The sequence below is a fragment of the Monodelphis domestica genome, chromosome 2, assembly GCF_027887165.1.
Source record: "Monodelphis domestica isolate mMonDom1 chromosome 2, mMonDom1.pri, whole genome shotgun sequence".
Lineage (NCBI taxonomy): Eukaryota > Metazoa > Chordata > Mammalia > Didelphimorphia > Didelphidae > Monodelphis > Monodelphis domestica.
Window position 1 is genome coordinate 267,718,417 of NC_077228.1, and position 27,213 is coordinate 267,745,629.

General features: G+C 38.4%; 1 protein-coding gene across 1 annotated transcript; it reads left to right on the forward strand.

Annotated features, from left to right (window-relative positions):
- Positions 1-27,034, forward strand: LOC100028899 (butyrophilin subfamily 1 member A1-like). The gene is given in 10 exon segments (XM_056814704.1): positions 1-96; positions 18,227-18,245; positions 18,685-19,032; positions 20,651-20,988; positions 20,991-21,219; positions 21,556-21,576; positions 21,668-21,694; positions 23,792-23,818; positions 24,083-24,109; positions 25,510-27,034. Coding segments are annotated over 10 exon segments (1,812 nt in total). The 3' UTR covers positions 26,190-27,034.
- The last annotated feature ends 179 nt before the right edge of the window (positions 27,035-27,213 follow it).

A 27,213-nucleotide genomic window follows, 5' to 3' on the forward strand; every position in this document is an offset into this window, starting at 1 on the left:
ATGGAGGGAGGGTTCAACAAATATTGTAAATGGCACCTTTTAGCAGACCCACAGCAACAGCAGCAGAAGCAGCAATCAGTCCAATGCCTGAAGAAAGTAAGTTGATAACAAATGGAAAGAAAAAGTCCCAAGACAGCCTGGTACTAGTAGTAGGAGCACAAAGAGGTGCTCTGTAGTAGGTCTCTCATCCATTATCTAGTCCTGGATCACAGTTCCAGAGCAGAGAGGAATGGTCATGGTCATGAGGCAGCAGAGGCACTACCTACATAGGAAACAGGATGTAGACCAGGATAGCAGGAAAAAATTCTCTTCCCAAATCACACCACATCAGAAGCACCCAGACTTACAGATCCCCAGGCAGAGGTGTAAAAGCAACAGAAGGACATAAAACACAAAAACTCCAACCAGTCCTCACCCCAGTGGTATGAGAAATGCAATTCTAACATGAAGAAACAATTACAAGAAGCAGACTGGAAAAAAAAAGACAAAAAAGTAGGGTCTTTGGGGTGGGGAGTCTAAGAGAAACAGATATCAAGTTTTACTGCAAAACTATAATCAGCAAAATAATTTGTTATTGTACAAGAAACAGAGTGGTTAATCAATGGCACAGTTTAGATACACAAAATATAGAAGCAAATGAGGACAGAAAACTAATTAACTCAAAGATCCCAGGTTTAAGGACAAAATTTACTATTTGACAAAAACTGTTGGGGAAAGTGAAAAGTAGTCTGGTAGAAACAAGAATTGATCAGGTTCTTGAACAAGACAGGCTCAAAAACATAAATGATTTAGAGAAAGAGATTTGAAAAGCAAATTAGTGGTACTTGGAAGAAATTACTTATCAGCTCAACTGATATAGGGAAAGATCTCATAACTAAATAAGATATAGAAAGGTTCATTGGAGGCAGCATAAATAACTTTGATTTCATAAATTTAGGAAGATGTTACACAAATAAAGTCAAAATTAAAAGAAAGGCACAAATATGGGACATGGAGTAGGAGGGAGAGAATTTTGTAGCAAATTTCTCTGAACAGGGGCCCTTTTCTCCAATAGAGAGAGAACTGAACCAAATTGATGAGAATCAGAGCCATTTTCTACTTGAAAAGTCATCAAAGAATATGAACAGGCAGTTTTCAGTGGAAAAATTCAAAGCAATCAAGAATCATATGAAAAATACTCTAACTCACTTTAATAGTTAGATAAATGCAAATTACAATAAATCTGAGAAATCATCTTACATCCATAAGACTGGCTAGGATAATGAAAAAGAAAATGACAAATGCTAGAGAGGATGTTGACAAATAAATACATTTATGTCCTGTTGGTAAAACTATGGACTAGTCTAACAATTCTGGAGAACAATTTATAATAATGCCCAAAAGATGATGACCCTGTAAATAGCCTTTGTGCCAACAAGACCCCTCGTGGATCTATACCACAAAGAGATCAAAGAAAAAAGAAAAGGACACATACCTACAAAATATTTACAGCAACTCTTTTTGTGGTGACAAAGAATTGTTACCTGAGGAGATGCCATTGATTGGGAAATGAATGAACAAATTATGGTGTATGATTGTGATCAAATGCTATTCTACTATATGAAATGATGAAGGAGAAATACTAGGAAACACTTGCATGACCTGATACAAAGTGAGCAGAATCAGGAGAACAATTTATACTATAAATTATATATTATAGATAAATTTTATGTATCGTGAGTATAATTAATGGTGGAAAATTTAATAAGTCTAATCAATACAATGATCCACCATGACTCCATAGAAAGTATGATAAAAAATGAAATCCACATGCAAAGAGATAAGTCTGGTCCCTGAGCATTTTGCTCATTAGAGTCAGCTTTTGAATACATCTTTAATACCTTCATGACAAGTTATAACTGATACCCTTCAATGAATATATTTGTATAAACAATATATGTAGATATATAGGACATTTTTTTAATCAATGGAAAGAAAACATTAGAATTAAGAGAGCTCAGGAAATGCTTCCAGTACCAGGTGGGATTTAGCTGACACTTGAAGGAAGTGAGAGAATCCAGGAGTAAGAGATGTGGAGAGATGACAATTCCAGGCTTTGTAGGCAACCAGTGAAAAGGTTTTGTCAAGGGGCAGCTAGGTAGCTCGGTTGATAGAAAGTCAGGGAAGCAGAGGTCCTGGTTTCAAATCTGCCCTCAGACAAATCCTTAGATGTGTGACTCTTGACAAGTCACTTAACCTCAAATGCCTTGCCCTTACCACTCTTCTGCCTTGAAAGTGATGGTATCCATTCTAAGAAAACCAGTAAAAATTAAAAAAAAGGAAAATTCACAGACAGGAGAACAGTGACACTGTATATTACAGAGTATGTGAGGAGTAGAAGTGTGAGAAGAATGGAAAGGTAGGTATGGGGGCAGACTATTAAGGGCTTTCAACATCAGAGAATTTTGATTTTGTCCTAGAATAAGAAGCCATTGGAATTTATTGGCAATAGGCAGAGCTGAATCAGAGGGAAGGGAGAGGATCAGTGAAGTAATACAGTCAGACATAATCTAGGAAACTCACTCTGACAAGTAAAGATTAGAGTTAATTGGGAATAGGTTTGTGGCAAGCAAAACAAAAAAAAACACTGTCAAAAGAGGAGAAGGAAGAGGAAGACAAAAGCAGCAACAACAAGGACACCAATGCTTTCCCACGTACATCTTTCCTGTGGACAAATTGGTCACTGTGGGGTGAATTAACCCTCTTTCAGGGCACCTACAGCTTATCACCTGGGAATCAAGAGCTTAAATGGTCCTACTCTAAAGAGAAAAGAAAGGATTCACACTCATCTTTGCTGGTTCTTTAGTATTGATGATAGTTTTGATCAGAAAAACTTATCCATTCAGAAGGGTCTCCTCCTCCCCCTTACCTTCTTTCCAGGTGTGTGAGCCTGTCTCCAGTCGAGTAACTTCACTGATTCCATATTTTACTTCTTTTGTCTCTTACCTATCCAAATACAAGTTCAGTGAGGACAGGGGCTAGTTCCTGCTATCTGTTTATGTCTCCAATACCTACATCAGGGCTAGCATATGCAAAAAGACATAGTAATGCAAATTAAATTTAACTTGGAATATCTCTACCTTCTTTCCTAGCTAGGAATTTGTATTCAAGGAAGAGAATGGCTGTTTAGAGGCAGAATCAAGATGGCAGACTAGAAGAAGCAGAAGTTCAGACCTCTGAATACCTTTGCTTACCAATCACAAACTGAATGCTTCTAGGGGATTGAAAATCAAACTTAACAACACAACAAGAAAGAGCCAAGGAGCCCTCCTGCTGGACTCAATTCAAAAGGTAAGCCCCCCTCCCCAAAAGCCTGAATCTGAGAACACTCGGGTTTAAAGGGAAGGCAGAAGGAAGGTCCCAGGACTCCTCATCCCCACATAGAGTGCAAAGCCTCCAGCAGCGGGAACATCTGGGTGGGCAAAAGTGTTGGTCTTGAAGGTCTACCTTGAGGGCAAGGCTGTGCCAAGCTCAGAGCATTGAACACAGATGGCAAAGAAGGAGATGAAGAGGGAGCATAGAGCTGGTAGCCAGGTCAGAGCTGCAGGAGACCCTCCATATTGCTCCAGCCTTCCAGGAGGTTTTGGCCTCAGAGCACACCCAGCCCAACCCAGTTGAACTTAATTCCATCAGAAGTCTTCAGAACTCAGGGAAGCCCAGGCTCCACACACCTCCCTCATTGACTGCTGGACTTTTATCCAATCAAAAGCCTCCAGAGGACAGGGATGCTGAAACCCCAGCAACACTCCCCCACACACTGCACAGAGAGATCTTCTGCCAAAGCTCCAGGAGGGGAGACTGACAGAAGACCCCAAAACCAAAAACATGAGAGGAGCAAGAGCACAGAGAAATACGGGGAGCAACGAAGGGGTGAATATGAGCAAACAACAGAAAAAGAAGAAGAAAGAAATTACAATAGACAGCTTCGATACAGCGAATGGAATAGAGGGGGAGCGATCAGCAAATGATAAATCAGAAATCCCAGCGAATTGGATACAAACTTTGAAAGAATTCAAAATGCAATTCAAAACACAATTAAAAGAGGCTGAAGATAATTGGGGAAAGAACTTAAAAACTAAGATAAGTCAACTGGAAACAGGCACTTGAACTAAAATGAGAAAATAGTGTCTTGAAAGCCAAAATAAGCCAGCTGTAAAATGAGGCAAAGGAGATGAAAGATGAGGCAAAAGAGATGAAAGACGAGGTAAAGAGGATGAAAGATGACCTCCAAAGAAAATCAGACCAGAAGGAGAAAAATGACCAAAAAGCCAGGGATGAAATCCAGTCCTTAAGAACCAGAATACAACAACTAGAATTAAGTGACCTCACAAGGCAGCAGGACACTATAAAACAAAACCCCCAAAATGAAAAAAATGAGGAAAACATGAAGCATCTCATTCACAAAACAGAGGATTTAAAAAATGGTTTGAGGAGAGACAACTTAAGATTCATTGGTCTACCAGAAGATCATGACAAAAGAAATAGCCTGGACATAATACTACAGGAAATTATTCAAGAAAACTGCCCCAATATTCTAGAACAAGAGGGAAAAGTGGAGATTGAAAGAATCCACAGATCATCTCCTGTGCTTAATCCCCAACTGACAACACCCAGGAATGTTATAGCCTAATTCAAGAACTATCAAACCATAGAAAAGATATTATAAGCTGCCAAGAAGAAGTCATTCAGATACTAAGGAACCACAGTGAGGATAATGCAGGATCTAGCTGCATCCACATTGAAGGACCAAAAGGCATGGAATATGTTATTCCAGAAAACAAGGGAACTAGGTCTACAACCAAGAATCAACTACCCAGCAAAACTGACTATATTCTAACAGGGTTTCGAAATTATGATCATTCAACAAAATAGAAGAATTCCAAGAATTTGTAAAGAAAAGACCACATCTGAACAGAAAATTTGATGCCCAAGCACAGAACTCAAGAGAATCATCAAAAGGTAATCAATACACTGGAAGGGTAAAGAGGTTGGAGATAGGAAATACTCACCTCTTACTTGCATTGAAATTGACCCCAAAGGGAAGAACAATCCAATCCAATGGGGCAGAGGATAGATTTGAGCACTATAGGGGAATAGAAGGGTAACAAAAGTACTGGTGGGGAGGGATGCAGTACAAGGCAGGGAGACGGTGGGGGGTAGTTTTAGAAAGAATACAGGGAAAATAAGGGGGGATAAGAAGGGAAGAGGGTAAAAATGGAAGTAAACTAAGGGTGGGAATTAGGGGGACTGATTAAAAACAAACATTGGTGTAGAAGGAAATAGTGAAAGAAAAAAAGGCAGGACTAGGAGTAGAAATCAAAATACAGGGAAATATACAGCTAGTAATCATAACTCTGAATGTGAATGGAATGAACTCACCCATAAAACCCAAGCGAATAGCAGAGTGGATTAGAATCCAAAACCCTACTATATGCTGTCTACTCTCTAGGATTCTTTAAGTAAAGCATCATATCATCCGCAAAGAGTGATAGCTTGGTCTCCTCATTGCCAATTTTAATACCTTCAATTTCTTTTTCTTCTCTAATTGCTAACTGCTAGAGTTTCTAGTACAATGTTAAATAATAGAGGTTATAATAGGCATCCTTGTTTCACTCCTGATCTTATTGGGAAGGCTTCTAGTTTATGCCCATTGCAGATGATATTGGCTGATGGTTTTAGATATACGCTGTTTAATATTATTAGGAAAGGCCCTTCTATTCCTATACTTTCTAATGTTTTCAATAGGAATGGATGTTGTATTGTATCAAAGGATTTTTCTGCATCTATTGAGATAATGATGTGATTTTTGTCAGTTTGCTTGTTAATATGGTCAATTATGTGTATGGTTTTCCTAATATTGAACCATCCTTGCATTCCTGGTATGAATCCTACCTGGTCATAGTGAATAACCCTCATGGTCACTTGCTGGAATCTTTTTGCTAGTATCCTATTTAAGATATTTGCAACTTTATAGTTTTCTTTCTCTGTTTTTGACCTGCCTGGCTTTGGGATCAGTACCATGTTTGTCATAAAATGAATTTGGTAGAAATCCTTCTTTGCTTATTCTGTCAAATAGTTTGTATAATATTGGGATTAGTTGTTCTTTGAATGTTTGATAGAATTCATTTGTGAATCTATCTGTACCTGGGGATTTTTTCTTAGGGTGTTCTTTGATGGCTTGTTCAATTTCTTTTTCTGATATGGGGTTGTTTAGATAATTTATTTCTTCCTCGGTTAGTCGAGGCAATTTATATTTTTGTAAGTATTCATCCATGTCACCTAGATTTCCATATTTGTTGCCATATAATTACACATAGTAGTTTTTAATGATTGCCTTAATTTCCTCTTCATTAGAGGTGAGGTCTCCCTTTTCATCTTGGATACTATCAATTTGGTTTCCTTCTTCCCTTTTTTTAATTAGACTGACTAGTACTTTGTCTATTTTATTTGTTTTTTCAAAGTACCAGCTTCTAGTCTTATTTATTAAATCAATAGTTCTTTGACTTTCAATTTTATTAATTTATCCTTTGATTTTTAGGATCTCTAATTTAGAACTGAAAGGTTGGAGCAAATATGGAGGATCTCCACAGCTCTGGCCAGGCTATCAGCTCTATGCTCCCTCTCCAGCTCCTTCCCTGCCATCTGAGTTCAATGCTCTGAGCTTGGCACAGCCCTGTCCCCGAGATACAACCTCAAGACCAACACCTTTGCCCACCGAGAGGTTCCCGCTGCTGCTGGAGGCTCTGTGTTCTAGGTGCACGGGGGGTGAGGGGTCCTGGGACCTTCCTTCTGCCTTCCCCTTAAACCTGAGTGTTCTAGGATTCTGGCTTCTTTGGGGGGGAGGGCATACCTTTTGAATTGAGTTCAGCATGAGGGTTCCTTGGCTCTGTCTTGTTTTTAGGCTTGATTTTCAATACCCTAGGAGCATTCAGTTTGTGATCGGTAAGGAAGGGTATTCAGAGGTCTGAACTTCTACTCCTTCTAGGCCACCATGTTGCCTCTGCCTCCTACAATCAACAATTTTAGGAAAGCTGAAGGATACAAAATAAACCTGAATAAGTCATCAGCATTTCAATATATCTCCAACCCATTTCAGCAGCAAGAATTAGAAAGAGAAATTTCACTGAAAATCACCTAGACAATATTAAATACTTAGGAATCTATCTGCCGAGACAAACACAGGAACTATATGAACACAACTACAAAACACTCTCCACACAATTAAAACTAGATCTAAACAACTGGAAAAACATTGATATCGCATGGTTGAGACGAGCTAACATAATAAAAATGACAATCCTACCCAAATTAATTTACTTATTTAGTATCGTAACTATTGAACTACCAAAAAACTTCTTTACTGAATTAGAAAAAATCATGACTAAGTTCATTTGTTAGAAGAAAAGATCAAGGATATCCAGGGAAATGATAAAAAAAATGCAAAGAAGGAGGACGTGGAGTCCCAGATCTCAAACTATACTGTAAAGCAGTGGTTATCAAAATGTTTTGGTAATGTCAAAGAGATAGAAAGGAGGATCAGTGGAATAGACTTAGGAAAATGACCTCAGCAAGACAGTCTATGATAAACCCAAAGATTCCAGTTTTGGAGACAAAATGGGTGAATAACCTGAATATTAAGAAGGAAACTATAAGCAAATTAGGTGAACACAGAATAGTATACTTGTCAGATCTTTGGGAAAGGGAAGACTTTAAAAACAAGCAAGAGCTAGAAAAAAATCACAAAATGTAAAATCAATAATTTTGATTACATCAAATTAAAAAATTTTTGTACAAACAAAACTAATACATCCAAAATTAGAAAGGAAGCAACAAATTGGGAAACAATCTTCATAAAAACCTCTGACAAAGGTTTAATTACTCAAATTTACAAAGAGCTAAAGCAATTGTACAAAAAATCAAGCCATTCTCCAATTGATAAATGAGCAAGGGTAAAAATAAGCAATTTTTAGTTAAAGAAATCAAAACTATTAATAAGCACATGAAAAAGTGTTCTACATCTCTTAAAATCAGAGAGATGTAAATCAAAACAACTCTGAGGTATCACCTCCCCTAGCAGATTGGCTAACATGACAGCAACGGAAAGTAATGAATGCTGGAGGGGATGTGGCAAAGTTGGGACATTAATTCACTGTTGGTGGAGTTGTGAATTGATCCAACCATTCTGGAGGGCAATTTGGAACTATGCCCAAAGGGCGACAAAGGACTGTCTGCCCTTTGATCCAGCTACATAGCACTGCTGAGTTTGTACCCCAAAGAGATAATAAGGAAAAAGACTTGTAAAAGAATATTCATAGCTGCTCTCTTTGTGGTGGCAAAAAATTGGAAAGTGAGGGGATGCCCTTCAATTGGGGAATGGCTGAACAAAATGTGGTATATGTTGGTGATGGAATACTATTGTGCTAAAAGGAATAATAAAGTGGAGGAATTCTATGGAGAATGGAACGACCTCCAGGAAGTGATGGAGAGCGAAAGAAGCAGAACCAGGAGAACATTGTACACAGAGACTGATACACTGTGCTACAATCAAACGTAATGGACTTCTCCATTAGTGTCAATGCAATGTCCCTGAACAATCTGCAGGGATCTAGGAGAAAAAACACTATCCACAAGCAGAGGACAAACTGTGGGAGTAAAATCACCAAGGAAAAGCAACTGCTTGACTATAGGGGTTGAGGGGATATGACTGAGGAGAGACTCTAAATGAACACTCTAATGCAAATACGAACAACATAGAAATGGGTCGGAATCAAGGACACATGTGATACCCAGTGGAAGAGCTATGAGTCTGGCTCATAGCTATGGCTGTCGGAGGGGCAGTGGGGGGTAGGGGGGAGAAAAAGAAAACAATCTTTGTTTACAATGAATAATGTTTGAAAATGACCAAATAAAATAATGTTTAAAAAAAAGAATATCAAAAGAGAACAAAATCTGGAATTGGAACTTTGAACAGCACTGTAAGTGTTGTAAAAATCACATGTGAATAATTAGTTAATAATTAAAAATAACTTTTGAAGTAACCAACAAATCAACTTGGCTTACTCTCATGCTGTGAAGGAGCTACAGTTCTCTGGGCTGTCTATGAATACAGACTTTTCTCTTTAAGTTCTATAGGTTTCACAAACTGCCCCACTGAGGTTTGATCAGGAGACTAACATCCAAACTCACATGACATTAGAATTGGTATCACAATAGGTAATAGGGAGTATTCAGTACTCCAAAAGGTTCATAGAGTCACAGAAAGCAGAGAAGATGACAGAAGTAGGAGTTTTAAGTTAACACCTAATGATCTCTTTACAAAGTCTGCTCTGATTGAATCAGAAGGGACCAGCATTGATGAACAGGGAAAGAAACAAAACAAAAAAAGACCATTTCCCTGAAGAGTTTGAAACAGTTAGGTCTTGGAGCTCTTCAAGGAATCTGAGGGGGTGCAGCCCAACTCTAATCTATGGGGAAGATTCCTGGGGGTGGAGGAGTAAGGGAAACCTCTCTCCCTTTTTGTCTCCAGCAGCTATCCTTTCTTGCAGTAGAGCTGTTCCCCTAGAGGGACACATTCTATCCACCAATGGAGAGTTAATTTGAGGGAGACAGAGGGGATTCTGGGAGTAGAGATATAAATTCCTTTTGTTGTTCAGTTCTTTCAGTTGTGTCTGACTCTTTGTCAACCCATTTGAGATTTTCTTGACAAAGACACTGGCATGGCTTGCCATTTCCTCTTACAGTTCATTTTGCAGCTGAGGAAATGGAAGCCAACAGGGTTAAGGGAATTTTTGCCTTGGATAAATGACTTTACAGCCAGTAAGTGTCTGAGGCCAGGTTTGAACTCAGGAATGTCTTCCTGACTCCAGGTCTGGCAATCTATCCACTATGCCACCTAGATGACTATATACTTCATGCAGACATACCAAGCAAGACGACATAGAGAAGAGTTGTGAACAACATCACTATTCTCAGCAATACACTGATCCAAAACAATCCCAAAGAGCCCATTGTAAAAAGTGACATCTGCTTCCAGAGAAAGAACTGATGGAGTCTGGATCTAGACCAAAGTAAACTTTTTTACTTTCTTAATTTAAATAATAAATGCCTTCATTCCTAGGCTCCCTTACTGTGTTTATTTTAAATGTTATTTTAATTATATCCTCCTGGTTCACATGGCAATCTGACTATGCAGTTTCAGGATAGGCACCATTTGAAACATATCACTGCTTATTTCATTTTTTTATTCTGAGCTAACTCATCAAAAAGAGCATTTCTAGATATACAATAGTATGACAGATAGTTTTTCAAAAAAGAAAACAAAGGAAAAAGCAGTGCAACAAATCAATTAGTAGATTGAAAAAGTCTGATGAAATGTGCCATTTTCAATATTTGTTGACCCCTCCCTCCATATCTATGAAGAGGTGGATTGGTAGCATTTTCTTAGATATCCTCATTTGAGCCACATTTTATCTTCATAATTTTGTTATCAAATACACTTTTGTATTTTGGTTGTGTGGCTGTTCGTTCCATTATATTGGGTACTCATTATTTAGATTGTTTCCTTGGTCTGTCTTTTTCACTCTGCCTAAGTTCATGTAGATTTTTCCATGCTTTTCTCTATTCATCATATAGAAATTTCTTAAAGGACATCAATATTCCATTATCATCCTGTACTACCATCTGTTTCAGCAGTACTCAATCAATGGGCAGCTGCTTAGTTTTCAAATTTTTGGTAGTGCTAAAAGTATGGCTAGAAATATTTTTGCATCTATGGGGCCTCTTCTTATCAATGATCTCCTTAAGGCATAACTCTAGTACTGGAATCTCTTGGTCAAAAAGTATGGACATATTAGCACTTCATTCAAATATTTCCAAATTGTTTTCCCAAATTGTTCACAACTCTACCAACAATGTTGATGATAGCTTTGACTGAAAAAAGTTCACAAGCTCATTTTTTTTTTTAACTCTTACCTTCCATCTTGGAATCAACACTGTGTGTGGGTTCCAAGGCAGAAGAGTGGTAAGGGCTAGGCAATGGGGGTCAAGTGACTTGCCCAGGGTCACACAGCTGGGAAGTGTCTGAAGCCAGATTTTAATCTAGGACCTCCTGTCTCTAGACTTGGTTCTCAATCTACTGAGCTACCCAGCTGCCCCCACAAGCTCATGCTTTCCAAAGGTTTCTCGTTCCCTTTGACTGTTTCCCCAAATGTGTGATTTTGTCTCTCATTGAAGCTGTTTCTCACTTCTATCTCTTACCCATAGATCACAGTACAAAGTCACTGAGGACAAGGATGGTTTCAGTTTCTTTCTTGTATCCCCAGCACTTAGCTCAAGACTAGCTTATGTAGCAGGAACATTAATATATAATGAATTTAATCATGTAGAAGTTCCCCCTTAGCAGAGAAGTTTTCCTCTGCTAAGCCAAATCAGTAGAAAAAGAGACATGAAGAATGAGAATATTTCAGCAAATGCTTGGGGAGAAGACTTTGACCAGTGGTGGTCTCTAAGGTTACACTGTATTTGAAAGGCTTATCCCAATAGGGAATTTCCTCACAGTCTGATACTTTCAAAGAATTTCCTTTTCCTTTTGCCCCTTTCTCTCTAAATAAATAGCAGTAGTTAGAGAGATTCTGGAACTCTCTGATATTCCAAATGCAGGAGGGGAGACTGATGAGCAGATGTGCATTCATATTTTTATGGCAATTATAGCTGATACAGAAATTAATAAGTAGGTGTAAGGTTTATAATTCAGACTTGCAAGGCAACTAGGTAGTACAATGGATAGAGTGTTAGCTCTCAATTTGGGAAGACCCAGATTCAAATTGAAGTTTTTGTGACACCATTCTCTCCTAATTTTCCTCCTACCTTTCTTACCTCTCCTTATTTGTCTCTTTTTGCCTGACCTCCCAGATTGTGCTTTCTAACTAGAGTTAGTGTCCTTTAGGTTTCTGTCCTAATCCCTCTTTTTTTCTTCCTTTAGACTATTTCACTTGATGATCTCATCAGTTTCCTTGGACTTAATAACTTTTTTTATGCTAATGATTGTCAAGTCTACTTATGCTGCTCTAATTTCTCTGATCACTTCTTTTTTTTTTTGCTTTTTTTAAAATTTAAACATTATTTTATTTGGTCGTTTTCATACATTATTCATTGGAAACAAAGATCGTTTTCTTTTCCTCCCCTCCCCCCCTTTCCCTCTCCAAAAGCCGACGCATGATTCCACTGGTTATCACATGTGTTCTTGACTCGAACCCATTTCCCTGTTGTTGGAATTTGCGTTATAGTGTTCATTTAGAGTCTCTCCTCAGTCTTATCTCCTCCAACCCTGTAGTCAAGCAGTTGTTTTTCATCTCTGTTTTTACTCCCACAGTTTATCCTCTGCTTGTGGGTAGTATTTTTTTTTTAGATCCCTGCAGATTGTTCAGGGAAATTGCATTGATACTAATGGAGAAGTCCATCACCTTCGATTGTACCACAATGTATCAGTCTCTGTGTATAACGTTTTCCTGGTTCTGCTCCTTTCGCTCTGCATCACTTCCTGGAGGTTGTTCCAGTCTCCATGGAATTCCTCCACTTTATTATTCCTTTGAGCACAATAGTATTCCATCACCAACATATACCACAATTTGTTCAGCCATTCCCCAATTGATGGGCATCCCCTCATTTTCCAATTTTTGGCCACCACAAAGAGCGCAGCTATGAATATTCTTGTACAAGTCTTTTTGTCCATTATCTCTTTGGGGTACAAGCCCAGCAGTGCTATGGCTGGATCAAAGGGCAAACAATCTTTTATCACCCTTTGGACATAGTTCCAAATTGCCCTCCAGAATGGTTGGATCAATTCACAACTCCACCAGCAATGAATTAATGTCCCCACTTTGCCACATCCCCTCCAGCATTCATTAGTTTGCATAGCTGTCATGTTAGCCAATCTGCTAGGTGTGAGGTGATACCTCAGAGTTGTTTTGATTTGCATCTCTCTGATTATAAGAGATGTAGAGCACTTTTTCATGTGCTTATTAATAGTTTTGATTTCCTTGGCTGAGAACTGCCTGTTCATGTCCCTTGCCCATTTGTCAATTGGAGAATGGCTTGATTTTTTGTACAATTGATTTAGTTCTTTATAAATTTGAGTAATTAAACCTTTGTCAGAGGTTTTTATGAAGATTGTTTCCCAATTTGTTGCTACCCTTCTGATTTTGGTTACATTGGTTTTGTTTGTACAAAACCTTTTTAATTTGATGTAGTCAAAATGATTTATTTTACATTTTGTAACTCTTTCTAATTCTTGCTTGGTTTTGAAGTATTTCCCTTCCCAAAGGTCTGACATGTATACTATTCTGTGTTCGCCTAATTTTCTTATAGTTTCCTTCTTTATGTTCAAGTCATTCACCCATTTTGAATTTATCTTGGTGTAGGGTTTGAGGTGTTGATCTAAGCCTAATCTTTCCCACACTGTCCTCCAATTTTCCCAGCAGTTTTTATGAAATAGTGGATTTTTGTCCCAAAAGCTGGGATCTTTGGGTTTGTCATATACTGTCTTGCTGAGGTTGCTTGCCCCCAGTCTATTCCACTGATCCTCCTTTCTGTCTCTTAGCCAGTACCAAATTGTTTTGATGACCGCTGCTTTGTAATATAGTCTGAGATCTGGGACTGCAAGACCCCCTTCCTTTGTATTTTTTTTTCATTATTTCCCTGGATATCCTTGATCTTTTGTTCTTCCAAATGAACTTTGTTATGGTTTTTTCTAAATCAGTAAATCATCATTTAGCCCCCTTCTACATTTCCAGTCTTGCTCCCCTACATATATTGTTTGATCCAATGACACTGGTTTCCTTGCTGTTCCATGAACAAGACACTCTCAGATCTGGGTATTTTCTGACTGTTCCCTGTGCTTGGAATGTTCTTCCTTTGCTCTGACTTCTGATCACCTGACAATACTTATGGTCCTCGATTTTTATCTCCAAGGGGATCATTATTCAGCACCACTTGTTCCCAAAACTTGGATCTTTACTTTTGTCAGATATGAGGTTATTATAATATTTTGCTCCTACTTGTTTTATGTCTGTTCTATTCCACTGATCAATCTATTTCTTAGCCAGTACCAGATAGTTTTTGATAATTACTTCTTTATAATACAATTTGAAATCATTCTAGTAGATCGCCTTCTTTTATACTTTTTTCATTAATTCCTTTCATATTCTTGATTTTTTGTTCTTCCAAATGAATTTTATTATTTTCTCTAGCACAATAAAATAGTCTTTTGATAATTTAATTGGTATAGCATTGAAAAAGTAGGTTGTTAGTTCGGGTAAGATTGTCATTTTAATTATATTGACTCTGCCTACCCATGAACAATTAATAATTCTTTAATTATTTAAATCTAACTTTATTTGCATAAAAAGTAGTTCCTAGTATATTTTGGTAGATATATATTTCCAAGTATTTATTCTCTCTATGGTGACTTAATTGAAGTATCTCTTTCTATTTCTTCTTGCAGGTCTTTGTTAGTGATATGTAGAAATAATGATGAGTTATGTGCATTTATTTTATATCTTAATACTTTAATGAAATTATCAATTGTTTCAATTAATTTTTTAGTTGAGTCTCTAGGGTTTTCAATATATACCACATTATCATCAGAAGAGCTAGTTTTAAAATCTCCTCGCCCAACCTGATTCCTTCAGTTTCTTTTTCTTCTCTTATTGCTATTTCTAATAAATAGTATTGGTGATAGTGGGAATCCTTGTTTTACTTCTGATTTTATTAGGAAGGCTTCCAGCTTTCCCCCATTATAAATAATGGTTTCTCATGGCTTTAATATAGATGACTCATCATTACTTTAAGAAAAAATCAATTTATACCTAATCTTTCCAGTATTTTTAATGAGTGTTGTAGTTTGTCAAAAGCCTTTTCTGCATCTATTGATATAGCCACATGATTTTTGTTAATTTATTAGCATAATCAATTATTTTGATAGTTTTTCTTGTTAAACCAGTACTACATTTTTGGTATAAATGTTGTTTGGTCACAATGTATAAACTTTGTGATATATTGTTGTAGTCTTCCAGCTAGGACTTTTGTATCCATATTCATAATGAAATTGGTCTATAATTTTCTTTCTCTGATTTTGCTTTTCTTAGTTAGTTCTCTTGCTTTTCTGTATTATTCATATTCATTATGCCTTTCTGCATAATAATATTCTATGTTATCAATCAACCACAATTTATTTTTCCATTTCCCAATTTATATTGTTTTCAGTCCTTTGCTACTGCAAACAGCTCTGCTCCATGTATGTGGATATATGATATATGAAATACCTTTCTATCTTTGTTTCTGTTTAGGATAAAAGTAGCAATATTACTCTGGGTCAAGGTTATGCATGTTGTTTTAGTCAGTTTTTTAGTATAATTTCACATTGCTTTTCAAAGCAATTTACAGATCCATTAACAATGAATTAGTGAGTATTTTTGCATAGTCTTGCTAACATTGATTGATTCTATTTTTTATAATTTTTGTCAGTTGTCCAAGTCTGAGTCTCAGAGTAGTTTTGATTTACTTTACTCTTATCAATGACAGGCCTTAATAACAGATTGAATATGAGGGATGAGGGAGTGAAGATGTGAGGTTGTAATCTAGGGAGCTTGGGAGGATGGAATTGTGAAAATTGGCAAATGGCAAATGGCAAATGCTGGGGTAAGGTTTCTGAACAACAAGTATATTGATGCATTATTAATAGGTCTTTGAATTGGTATAGTCATTGGGAAAAACAATTTGGAACTATGCCAAATTCTAAACTGCCAAATTCTCTATACCATTTAGTCCTCCTAGACCTACAAGGTGGTCAAAGAGAGAAAAAAGGACCCACATATACAAAAGCATTTATAGCAGCTCATTTTGGAGTGGCAAATGAAGGGTTTCAGTAAATGACGAATTATGAAGATATTAAAGATGTATTCAGAAGCTGATTCTAATGAGCAAAGTGCTCATGGATCAGACATATGGATATATTTCTAATATGTCACATGATTGATTTCTGAATCTTTCAATTGGATGGGGGTAAAAATTGTACTTTCAAAGAAATGAAGCTGCAGCTGGCAGACAGGCTGAAAATAGATCTTTTTGAATTTGTAAGGTTTTCTAGTTCTTTGCTGAAGAGGTCCAGCCTCTCTAAAGATCTGTGAGTGGATCCTAGTCACACTGGAGGGAAGCCAAAGACTGGAGAACAATGGGGAAGGGGTTTTAAGACTAAGTAAGGAGAATAAGATTTACCCTTAACATCTGAATAAGTTTGGATCAGGCTTCTGGGAAGAAGTTTTGACTTATGTCAGGAAGGGCTTTCAAATGGGCTTCTTTCCTGGGCACCTGGCCAAAAAATTGTGTTACCACCTGTTCATTATCTTTGTAATTGGACTCGTAATCTTATGTAAAAACCTTTGCTGCTTCAATTGTTCAATAGATACCCCCCAAACTGCTAAGGCTAAAAAAGTTATAATAAATGGTCAGAGACAAGAGCTCTCTCTCACTGACTTGTCTCCTGGGCAGACATCACACTGTAACTCTGTGTCCCTTGTATGTTATTTTCCCTCTTCGTCTCTTTACTTAGTCTTAAAACCCCTTCCCCATTGTTTTTCAGACGTTGGCTTCCCTCCAGTGTGACTAGGATCCACTCACAGATCTTTGGAGAGGCTGGACCTCTTCAGCAAAGAACTAGAAACTGAGGGGGTCACCAATCAATTGGAAATGACTAAAGAATTTAAGAGTATATGAATGCAATGGAATACAATAGGACCATAAGAAATGAGGAAATGGATAGTTCTAGAGAAACCTGGGACAACTCAAATGAAGAGATACAGAAGAAAATGAACAGAACTAGGCAAAGAATTAATAGTAGTATAACTGTAACATTGAAAAGATAAGCAATCTGAAAAAAAAGGTCCCTCGTAGCCCCAGCTTATACTGAAATCAGCGATTTTAATTGATCTTGCCTTATGCAGATACTTTTTATGTCATCATCATAAATAGATCAGAGTCCAGGCCAAAGTTTCTTTCCTTGTTTTTTTTTTCTCCTTTCATTTTCAGAAGCAATCTAAGAGGCCTAAGAAAGGTTGAATTGCTCTGGAGAGATGTCTATTGCATAGATTTCCTGGATACTTGATTTTTTTTTCTGGGATAATCATATTGTATCCTTCCAGAAGGACAGCCAATTCCCAGATCACAAAAAATAGGAATGCATCATAACTTTGTCAGAATGAAGAGCAGGAAGAGCACCGAATCTACCATTGTCCCAGCCTCGTGTGAGCAGTCAGACTGAAGAGAAACTCCAGAGTGTCTCACTGATTATAAGGAGAAAAAATGTGAGTATTGTGTGGTGCCTCTGAACTGTGGGGGGTGGGGTGGGAAAAGGAAGAGATGGGAAGATATTATGCAGATAAAATGTGGGTGCAGAAGACATAGCATGTCAGATCCATTTATTATTTTATCTCCCCCACTTCCCATATATACATCCTGGATTATGAGAGGAAGCTCAAGGAAGCAATGGTTACATTGAAGGGGCTAAAGTCATAAAAAAAGCTATTTCTTTCTTTCTCTCAGCTTTTCAAACCCTCTTAAATAAAAGTCAAGAAAGCCCTTACCATTGGAGAGTTCTCCCTGCAGAGCATGGCTTTTTAAAAAAAACTTTTACCTTCTGTCTTAGAATAAATACTGTGTGTTGCTTCCAAGGCAGAAGAGCAGTAAGAGCTAGGCAATGGGGGTCAAGTGACTTGCCCAGGGTCACACAGCTAGGAAGTGTCTGGGGTCAAATTTGAACCTAGGACCTCCCATAGAGCATGGCTTCTAAGAAAGTTACTGCATTATTGAATTTCAAAGGAAAAGGAAGAAAGGAAATAATTGCTGGGTGCTCCATTACCTGTTTGCCTGCTCTTTGCGTTCCTTCAGGGAATCACTGGCCTTTTGATCAAGATTTATAGGGGTTTGTAGGACTTAGGTAGGGTTGTTATAGCAAACAGTACAGATGCCTCTTTATAAGACCTATACACACAGAAAACATTTATTTAACTAATTAAATCAATATTTGTTAATTATTTGATTCTATTTTCTAGTTTCCATGTTTGCAGCTCTGAGCAAGATGGGTTTCCTAAGCTCCTTTCTATTCATCTGCCTCATGTTCCTTTTTTCTCTGCAGATGCCTGTGTGGGGCACAGGTAAGAATATTTGTCTTTTTCCTTTTCTGTTTTTTTTCTATTATGGATAAAAAAATTTGAATGAGACACTAACCGGAACACATAGAATCAGTAGCCTTGGAGATGACCAATAGTTCTACCTCTTTCCATAGTCTACACATGTTAGATCATTGACAGTAATCCATACACTCCTAACTTTAATGGGTCCCCCAAAGAACACTTTATAGAAGCATCAGTTCACTAGGGTAGATCAACATTATTAGTCTCAAGAGAGTCAGAAAAAATAAGTTCGTTTGAAAGTAAATTCCTTGGAAAAATCTATACACATGCTTTCCCATAGAGGTTTTATAATAATTATTATGTCAATTCCCTTTCCTCCTAAGGAAAGGAAATATCCTTTGAGGAATAGAATGCTCATCTTCCTTTCCTCCCATCTATCTCCTGTTTCTCTAATTAACAGAACAATTTGTGGTGCTTGGACCAACTGAGCCCATTGTGGCCTTACTGGGTACGGACATCATACTGCCCTGCCTCCTCTCCCCCTTGATGAGTGCGGAGCACATGGAAGTCAGGTGGTTTCGCTCCCAGTTCTCTGAAGCTGTGTTCGTGTTCCAAAAGGGGAAGGAAGAGACTGACGAACAACTGGTGGAATATACAGGGAGGACAGAACTTATAAGTGAATTCATTACTGAGGGGAGGTTGGCTGTGAAGATTTACAACGTCCAAATATCAGACAATGGAAAGTACCAGTGCTATTTTAGAAAAGGAGATGTATATGAACAAGCGAGTCTCGAAGTGAAGGTGGCAGGTAAGCGGTTTGTTTGGAAAGATGAGCCCTTTTTGATGGGACAGTACCATGTGTGTCCATCATTATTTCTCATCACAACTCTTGTAGATTCAAATTACACATTCCATTTTTTAGCAGTGCCAAGTTCCACTTCTCTCAGTGTTCTGTGTCTGATATTGGTTCAACTGTAGCATGGAAGAAATATTTTTTCTTGGAATCGCAAGACCTGGGTTGAAACAAATTTTATTACTTGATCTCTGTCTACCATTTTGACTGTCTGAATCTCAGTCCTTTTATCTTAAAAATGTAAATAATAGTCTTTCTACCTGGCCAAGTCTAGTACTCCATTAAGACTTACAGAGTCAAATGAGATAATAGCTGCCAAAATGTTTTGCAATGATAATATGATTTGCATAAGTCTAAAGTATCCCTTTTTATGAATAGATATGTGGACATGGAAGAGTGCTTTCTTCCATGATTTCAACCTCTGTGGTTGGGGATGTGTCTATGATATCCTAGGCATTGAGGTGGAACAATGGATAAAGTGTGGGGTTCTTCATGAGTTCAAATCTGGCCTCAGACACTTATTGGCTGTGTGACCAAGTCACTTAACCATGTTTTCCTTAGTTCCTCCTCTGTAAAATGAGCTGAAGAAGGAAATGGCAAACCACTCCAGTGTCTTGCTAAGAAAACCTTAAAATGAGGCCATGAAGAATCAGACAACTAAACAACAGCCATCATATCCTTAATATATAATAATTTATAATATAACATAATAATAACATAATCTCTGGCAGAATTATATCCATGAATTTATTGACACCTTTCTTTAACGTCTCATATAAATATATGTTGAGAAGTATGTGCTATTAGCATGGCTATTTTCTTTATCTACTTTGATATCCTCCACTCCTTAGACCTATACCACCCACACCACCTTGGAAAGCAATGCTGGGAGTGGAGCACAGATGAATGATTCTTTGTCTCCTTTTTCTTACTTTGATGAAAGATGGAATTAAGACAATCCTTTTCTGATACAGCTAAAAACAACTGTCTGAACATGAACTGAAACCAACACAATTGCAACAACACTAACACCTTGGGAAGTCAGGAGTAGAAAGTCTGCCTAATAGATCCATCTTATAAGAAGGAATACATAGAAATTCTGTAGTTATAAGTATCAATTTAAAATACTGGTCACACATACACACACATTCTATCTATCCAGAGATAAGAAGGGAAATTTCACTTTGTTCCTTTTACAGGACTCCATAGGCAATTTCAGAGTTACTTGAAGTCTTAAGAGATAGAGAACACTTGAAGAAAGGAATGATTCTTAATACAAGCTCGGAATCTGGGAAATTACTTCCCTGTTATCGGCTTCTGTCTTCCTATCTGTTTAGTTGGGAAAAGGTAGTCAACTTGCACTTATTAGACACCTGCTATTTGCTAAGTCCTAGGGATATGAGGAAAGGCAAAAGATAGCCTTTGCTCTCAAGGAGCTCCCAGGCTCATGGAGCACAGCCTCAGCCCTTCTCTCGTTTTCTCTAAGGCATGTTGATGTAGAAAGATGATGAATTCTGTAGCCATGATGATTTCTGCTCCTGAGGGCTCTCAGGTCTCTGGCTTCTCTCTCTAGGTCTAGGTTCTGCTCCTCACCTCCGCTTGGAAGGGCACGAGGATGGAGGGGTTAAGTTGGCATGCATGACAGATGGATGGTTCCCACAGCCCCAGGTGCAGTGGAGAGACAATAGGGGAGGGAAGTTATCCTCCCTCTCTGAGACCCAGGCCCAAGATGAAGCTGGTTTCTTCCACGTGAAGGCATTGATTGTGGTCCAAGAGAGCTCTGTTAGAAATGTATCCTGCTCCATCTGCAACAAGCTCCTGAGTCAGGAGAAGATATCAGCCATTGACATCCCAGGTCAGTTCTCAGTCCTAAAGAGAATGATTAGAGTTGGGGTAGATGGGACAGGGGAAAGAACCATAGTGGAAGGAAAAGGGCTTATTTTTGGTATGTATCTCTCCTGATCCCCTTGGGTTTCTCAATAGAGTCCTTCTTCCCTAAGACTTCTCCCTGGAAGAAAGCCCTGAGTGGGATCTTACCTGTGGTGGGAATTCTCCTTGGAATCAGTATCTTTTTCATCCTGAAAGAAAGGAAGAAAACAAAGAAATTGCTCCAGGAAAAGAAGGAGGATAAAAAAGACAAAGGTAAAGGAGAAAAGCAAAGTGGGGAAATGAGCAGGAACTTTGTCTTGGTTTGTGGAGTGATGAGGACCAAGTAAAGGGGGGCGGGGGAGAGAGAGAGAGACAGACAGACAGAAAGAGAGAGAGAGAGACAGAGAGAGAGATGATATGAGGGCCAACGAAGACAAATTCCAGACTCCAGAAAGGACAGCATCATGACAGAATTCCAGAGCAAGGAAAACTGGTGTTTTTAGGAAGGTTTCTTAGATCTAGGAAAGGATCACTCTCGTCTGGTATTGAAGGAGCAAAAACCTTTCCTTTTTGCAGAGCTTAGATTTATGTAATTTCTTTCTCTTTCAGATAATCTCAGAACAGAGCTTGGTAAGTTCAACTTCCCCCCACAACTGAATTCAGCTTGTGTCCCACCCAGGACCAACTTCAGCATGATTCATTTATAATTGTTGCTTTTCAGAAAAAAGAAAGCATCTCTATGATTCAGGTGAGTAATTCTCACTTTTACTCAAATCAGTAGTCTCTGCCTACTTTCTCTGTGGGAGATACAACCTTCCATACCAGTGCATGATTACACACACACACACACACACACACACACACACACACACTGACCATACATATATTATGCTTATGGAATGGGAAAAATTTATTATAGAATAGAGCCTATGAAGAAAGCCATTTTATTTTTTATCCATGCATTTCATTTTTTATACAACCATTCCTTTATGTAGTCTTTCTATCCTTTGTGACCAGAAAACCAGTTAAACAAAATCTCCCCCAACTGTGACTACAAATCACAATGCAAGAAATGTCATACCTGTAACTTCCTAGCTCTCTAATGAGAGGAAGAAATATTTTTTTGTCCTCAGGGCCAAGATTGGTCATTGCATTTAATGTGAGTTGACTTTGACCTTTAGTGTTTGCCATTTTCATTTACAAAGTTGTGGTCATTGCGTATATTGTTCTCATGGATCATCTTTACTCTGCATCATTTCAAACAAGTGTTTCATGTTTATTTGATTTCTTTACATAAATAATTTCTTAAGGTGAAGTATTTCATGACATTGCAATATTATAATATGATTAACTTCTCCATAAATTAGGAGTACCCTCTTTCTAACCAAAGTTTTGATACCACAAAAAATTATGCTCTGAATATTTAGCTTTATACAGGCCCCTTTTTTTGAAACATGCATAATAGTGATATTTCTGGGCTATTGAAAAATTTGATAATTTTCTTCTGTCACATAATTCCAAATTATTAACCAGAATGTCTAGACTAATTCACTTTATAGAACACTGCATTGGCTGCAATCCTCAAGAGTTCCTTTATCCTAAAGGCTTCATGACACCTCTCTCATTTCTCTCCTATTTGCCCAACTTCCTTCACTGTCTCTTGTGCAAGTTTATCATCCATATATGGATATTCTGCACTAGGTCCTCTTCTCTCTATATACTCTTTCCTATTTAACACATCAGCTCCCATGAATATAACTATCTTTTCTAAGCAGACAATTCACACTTCTATGTATCTAGCCCCAGTTTCTTGTTGGTGCTTTTAATCCCAAATTACCAGTTGTATATTAGAAATTTCAAACTCACCATGTCCCAAAGTAAACTCATTTTCTTTCCTCTCCTCTTCTAAACTTTCCTATTTCTGTTGAAGGTACCACAATTTTCATCATCCATAGTAGTTGGTAAACTTAGAAATGAATAGAAAATAACTCTTACTCTCCCTCACTTTACATATCTAGCAATTTACTAGATCTTGCCATTTCTACCTCCATAACATCTCTTTTTTCCCCTATCTAACACCTTTTCTCCATTCACACAGGAAACATCTTAGGGTAAGCTCTGCGAATTGATTGCAATGGCTTTCTCATTGGTTTCTCTTCTTTGTTTCTCCCTTCACTTCACTCCACTCGCCATCCTCATCAAATATGTTGTTATCAAAATGATTTTCCATAACTATCGATGTAACTATATTTCTTCCTACTTGATAGTCTCCTTTGGAATATTAATGCCTCTGGGAAAAATAAATTATCAGTACTCTGTGATGCAGGCAAAATGGCCTTTTCTCTGTTCCTCACATGTGAAACTCTAACTCCTGTTTCCCCACTTTGCATTGCTCATTCCGTATGCCTAGAAAACATTGACTCTGCACTTCTTGGAAGGGCTCTCTTCTTTCAAGACCCCGTTCAAACACTACCTTCTACATGAAGATTTTCCTGTTCCTCTGACACTCAATTGCTAGTACTCACTTGCCAAACAACTTTGTATGTATCTACCCTGTGCTTAAGTATGTTTAGCCCCTTTATATTTAAGATTTATTTTTAAGTTGCTTCAGACTAGAGAGAGTTTCAAATTTTGTATTTGTATCCACAACATCCAGCAGAGTGCCTGGTATGTAGCAGGCATTTAATAAATGCGGGTTGCTTAATTGAGAGCGAAGCTCTAATTGAAAAAGTTCTCAGTGGTATTCCTTTTCATGCAATTTAACTTTCACTGCCCAAGAACAAAACTTTGAGCATAGATAAAGGAAGTTCTTCACATGCAGTTTCATCTTTTTGTTTCCTTTCAGCCTGGAGGAAGGCCCACATATATGCTGGTGAGTCTCTCCTCTTCCCCAGGATCACCGTAGCTCCTATTTCAGGGGACTTTTGCCTTTCTCTTAAATGGAAGACTCTGACATATAGACATGATTCCTGGGAGTGGGAGGAAGATCCAAAGTTAATGGTGGCAAAGATGAGGGAACATTTTTCTGCCTTCAGGCAGTTCAGAGCCTTACCTCACCTTTAATTGTGTGTGTGTGTGTGTGTGTGTGTGTGTGTGTGTGTGTGTGCACGACACATGCATCTGTGTTCTCTTTCAGACTGGAGAAAGCAACATTTTGATGCATGTAAGTAATTTTAACTTTGTCTTCTGGACTCCCATTAAATCATATTAGGCCAAAAGATTCCATTTTTCTTTTTGGACCTGAAGAAGATATTCCATTGTTCTCATTTGAAAGTTTGCAAGGCAGCTAGATGGTTTCGTGGATTAAGAGCCAGGTCTAGAGTTGGGAGGTCTTGGGTTCAAATGTGGCCCCAGACATTTCTTATCTGAAAGACGTTGGTCAAGTCACTTTATCCCCAATGCCTAGTGCTTACTGATCTTCTACCTTGGAACCAATATACAATATTAATTCTAAGATGGAAATAAGGGTTTCCTAGAAAGTCTGAATCCCCTTTATCTGCAGATTACTATTTATGTGTCAATTAAATCCTTTAGTTAAAAAATATAAGCCAGTTTCTTTCTGTTCTTTCCTAAGGGAGATTGAGAATTGCTGGTTATTTCCCTCTGTGTAAGACTGAAGACTTATGTTACCCATTTCTCAAGTCTTGATTGCTCTAGTTCTGTGATCCTTTCCTCCCAGGTCTTAGTCTTTATTCATTTAGACATGGAGGCAGTTTTCTTCTTCACCATCTCAAGCTTTTCTCTTGTTTGTTCTTCCACAATCTACTTTCTTCCCCAGAACACAAACACCACTTGCTAACTCCTATCAATATTGCAAATATTCTCCAACTACCTTTGAGAGAGGACATTTAGCTTGCAGAGAAGCACAGGCTGAGCCATGAGATCTCCTGTATCTGAAGGCCTGCTTGAGTGCGATGAGCATCAAGTTCTTGTACACATTCATAGGGGAAGAGGAAAGTAACTTGTATTAAAGTCAAAGAGATCATGGTTGGACAAAAAGGGCAGAAGGGGCACTAGAATTCCATTTTCCATTCCAATTCCATTGAGGGAGGATGCAAAGATTCTGTGGAGTCAGCAATGGTCTCACTGTGGGACTGTCCCACTGATCCTCGCATACTGCATCTCTTTTATCCTGTGCATTGATTCTAGGCTTCCCCCAGGGGTACAGAACAGAACATGTTCTTCCTTTCCCCACTAGCCTAAGTTATGGAAAAGGCATTCAGGAATGAGAAAGCAGGTGCAGGTGAAGGACAGACACAATATTTACACTGGACTTAGCCATCCTGCACTGTCTCTTTTGCAAAGGCATTTCATAATACGAGTTTTAGCATTGGATCTCAGCTGCTGAGCTCTTCAGATGAAGGTGGCCACTGTGCAGAGAGGAATCTGTGGCAGGGACTCATTCGGGAGAGGCTGGGAGCCAGTCAGACAGGCAACAGCCCAGCTTCTGCTGAAGGCTCTGAAAGGCCTCTCCGTGTGGTGTTTCCTTGGTCCTAGGTTCCTCCTGGCCCCTAAGCCACACTTTCTCCTGCACCTGTATTGACCTTGTGTCTCTTTCTGCAGTGAATGTGACTCTGGATCCAGCCTCTGCTCATCCTGGCCTCGTTCTCTCTGAGAATGGGAAATTCATGAGAGTGGAAAATGAAGTAAAGAGTGCAGAAGAAACATTCAGTGTCCTGGGCCGGGAGCCCATCACCTCTGGGAGATGTTACTGGGAGGTGAAGGTGGCAATGGAGGCTCAGAATAAAGCCACTTGGCAGCTTGGAATTTGTAGGGAAAGTGCAAAAAGGAGTGGGTGGGTCAGAGAGTCCCCAGGAATGGGGTTCTGGGCCGTAGGATGCAGTGACGGGACATTTCAGCCAATAGTTAGTAAACAGTCAGTGGCTCCATCCCTGGGGAAGCCCCCAGAGCAGATAGGCATATTCCTGGATTATGAGGCAGGAAAAGTCTCATTTTACAACATGACAGATGGGTCTCACATCTACAACTTCCCCCCAGCCTCCTTCTCTGGCCCTGTGCGCCCATACTTTAGTATTCAGACTCTCAATACATCTTTCACCATCTGCGGTGTGTCAGACAGACCTGAGAGCATCCCTGCCCCTTCTCTGGAGACCCCAGGGACCGCCCAAGAGCAGGAAAAGTTTCTTGGTGACAAGAACAAGGCTCTGGAGGAAGAATCTACCCCAACACAAAGTCATTCTCCACCCATTATAAGCCTGTCTCCCAGCATACCAAGTAACTAAGCTCTCCATGTCCCCTCTTCGATAATTTCTCCCTAACAACCAACTTTCCCAAAGCTTATTTCAAAGCTATCATTTAATGAAAGCACCCACTGCATAGAAAAGAGCCAGAATCTGAACTCTGTTTTGTTTTTCTTTTAGAAGAAGTAGAGCAGGAATATATGCTGTTTGGCATCAGTTCTATGCATAGGACCTAGAAAGAGCAAGGTTTTCTTTTGTTCTTTTCCTATTTATTTTTCTAAAGCACATTTCTGATGTGTTCTAAATACTGTTGAGATGACCAAAATAGAAGCCTAACTTTCATTCTTCATTGGAGCCCGTAGGTTACTGTGGATTCTCAAAGACTTTGCAATGGTACATGGGTCTTGGTCGTCCTTACCCTTTTGAGAAGTCTTAGAATGAGGACTAGTATTAACCCAAGTCTCTTGTCTGAGGGCAATTTTGTTCAGTATTGAGTGAAACATTAGCTAGTAGGCTAATGACTTCTTAGACAATGACAATCCATAAAACAAACTAAAAGAAATGTATCTTAAACATTTATAATATTCTATTTTTGTAGTGTTAGTGGAGTGTTGGAAAAGGGGGAAAAGGGTATTGAGTCTCAATTTTTAGATCACCTATAAATAATAAGAGAAGATATTTGAAAGGTGAGATTTCCCCTTGAGGATCTTGGGGTTAACATGGACTAGAATCACATAGGATGAGTAGGTATGGATAAATTGTGACTCAAGGAGTCCCCATGTGCCCTGAAGTGTCAAAGAGGCCGCTGCTCCATGACTATGCTTGAGTGGTATGATGAGCATGAGTTACTTGTAATTTAGCTAGGTAAGAGAGAGCAATGTCTGTTGCCTGCAGAAAAATCAGAAATCAAGTGTATATTGATGTTTTACTTGTGTGTAGATATGGTACAAACTGACTCTAAAAAACCCTAAACTCAAATTGTCAGTCTCTTTTATAATATAATAAAATATAATAAATAATCATGTCTCTTTTATAATAAATTTTATTTTAAAAATTCTTCTAATGA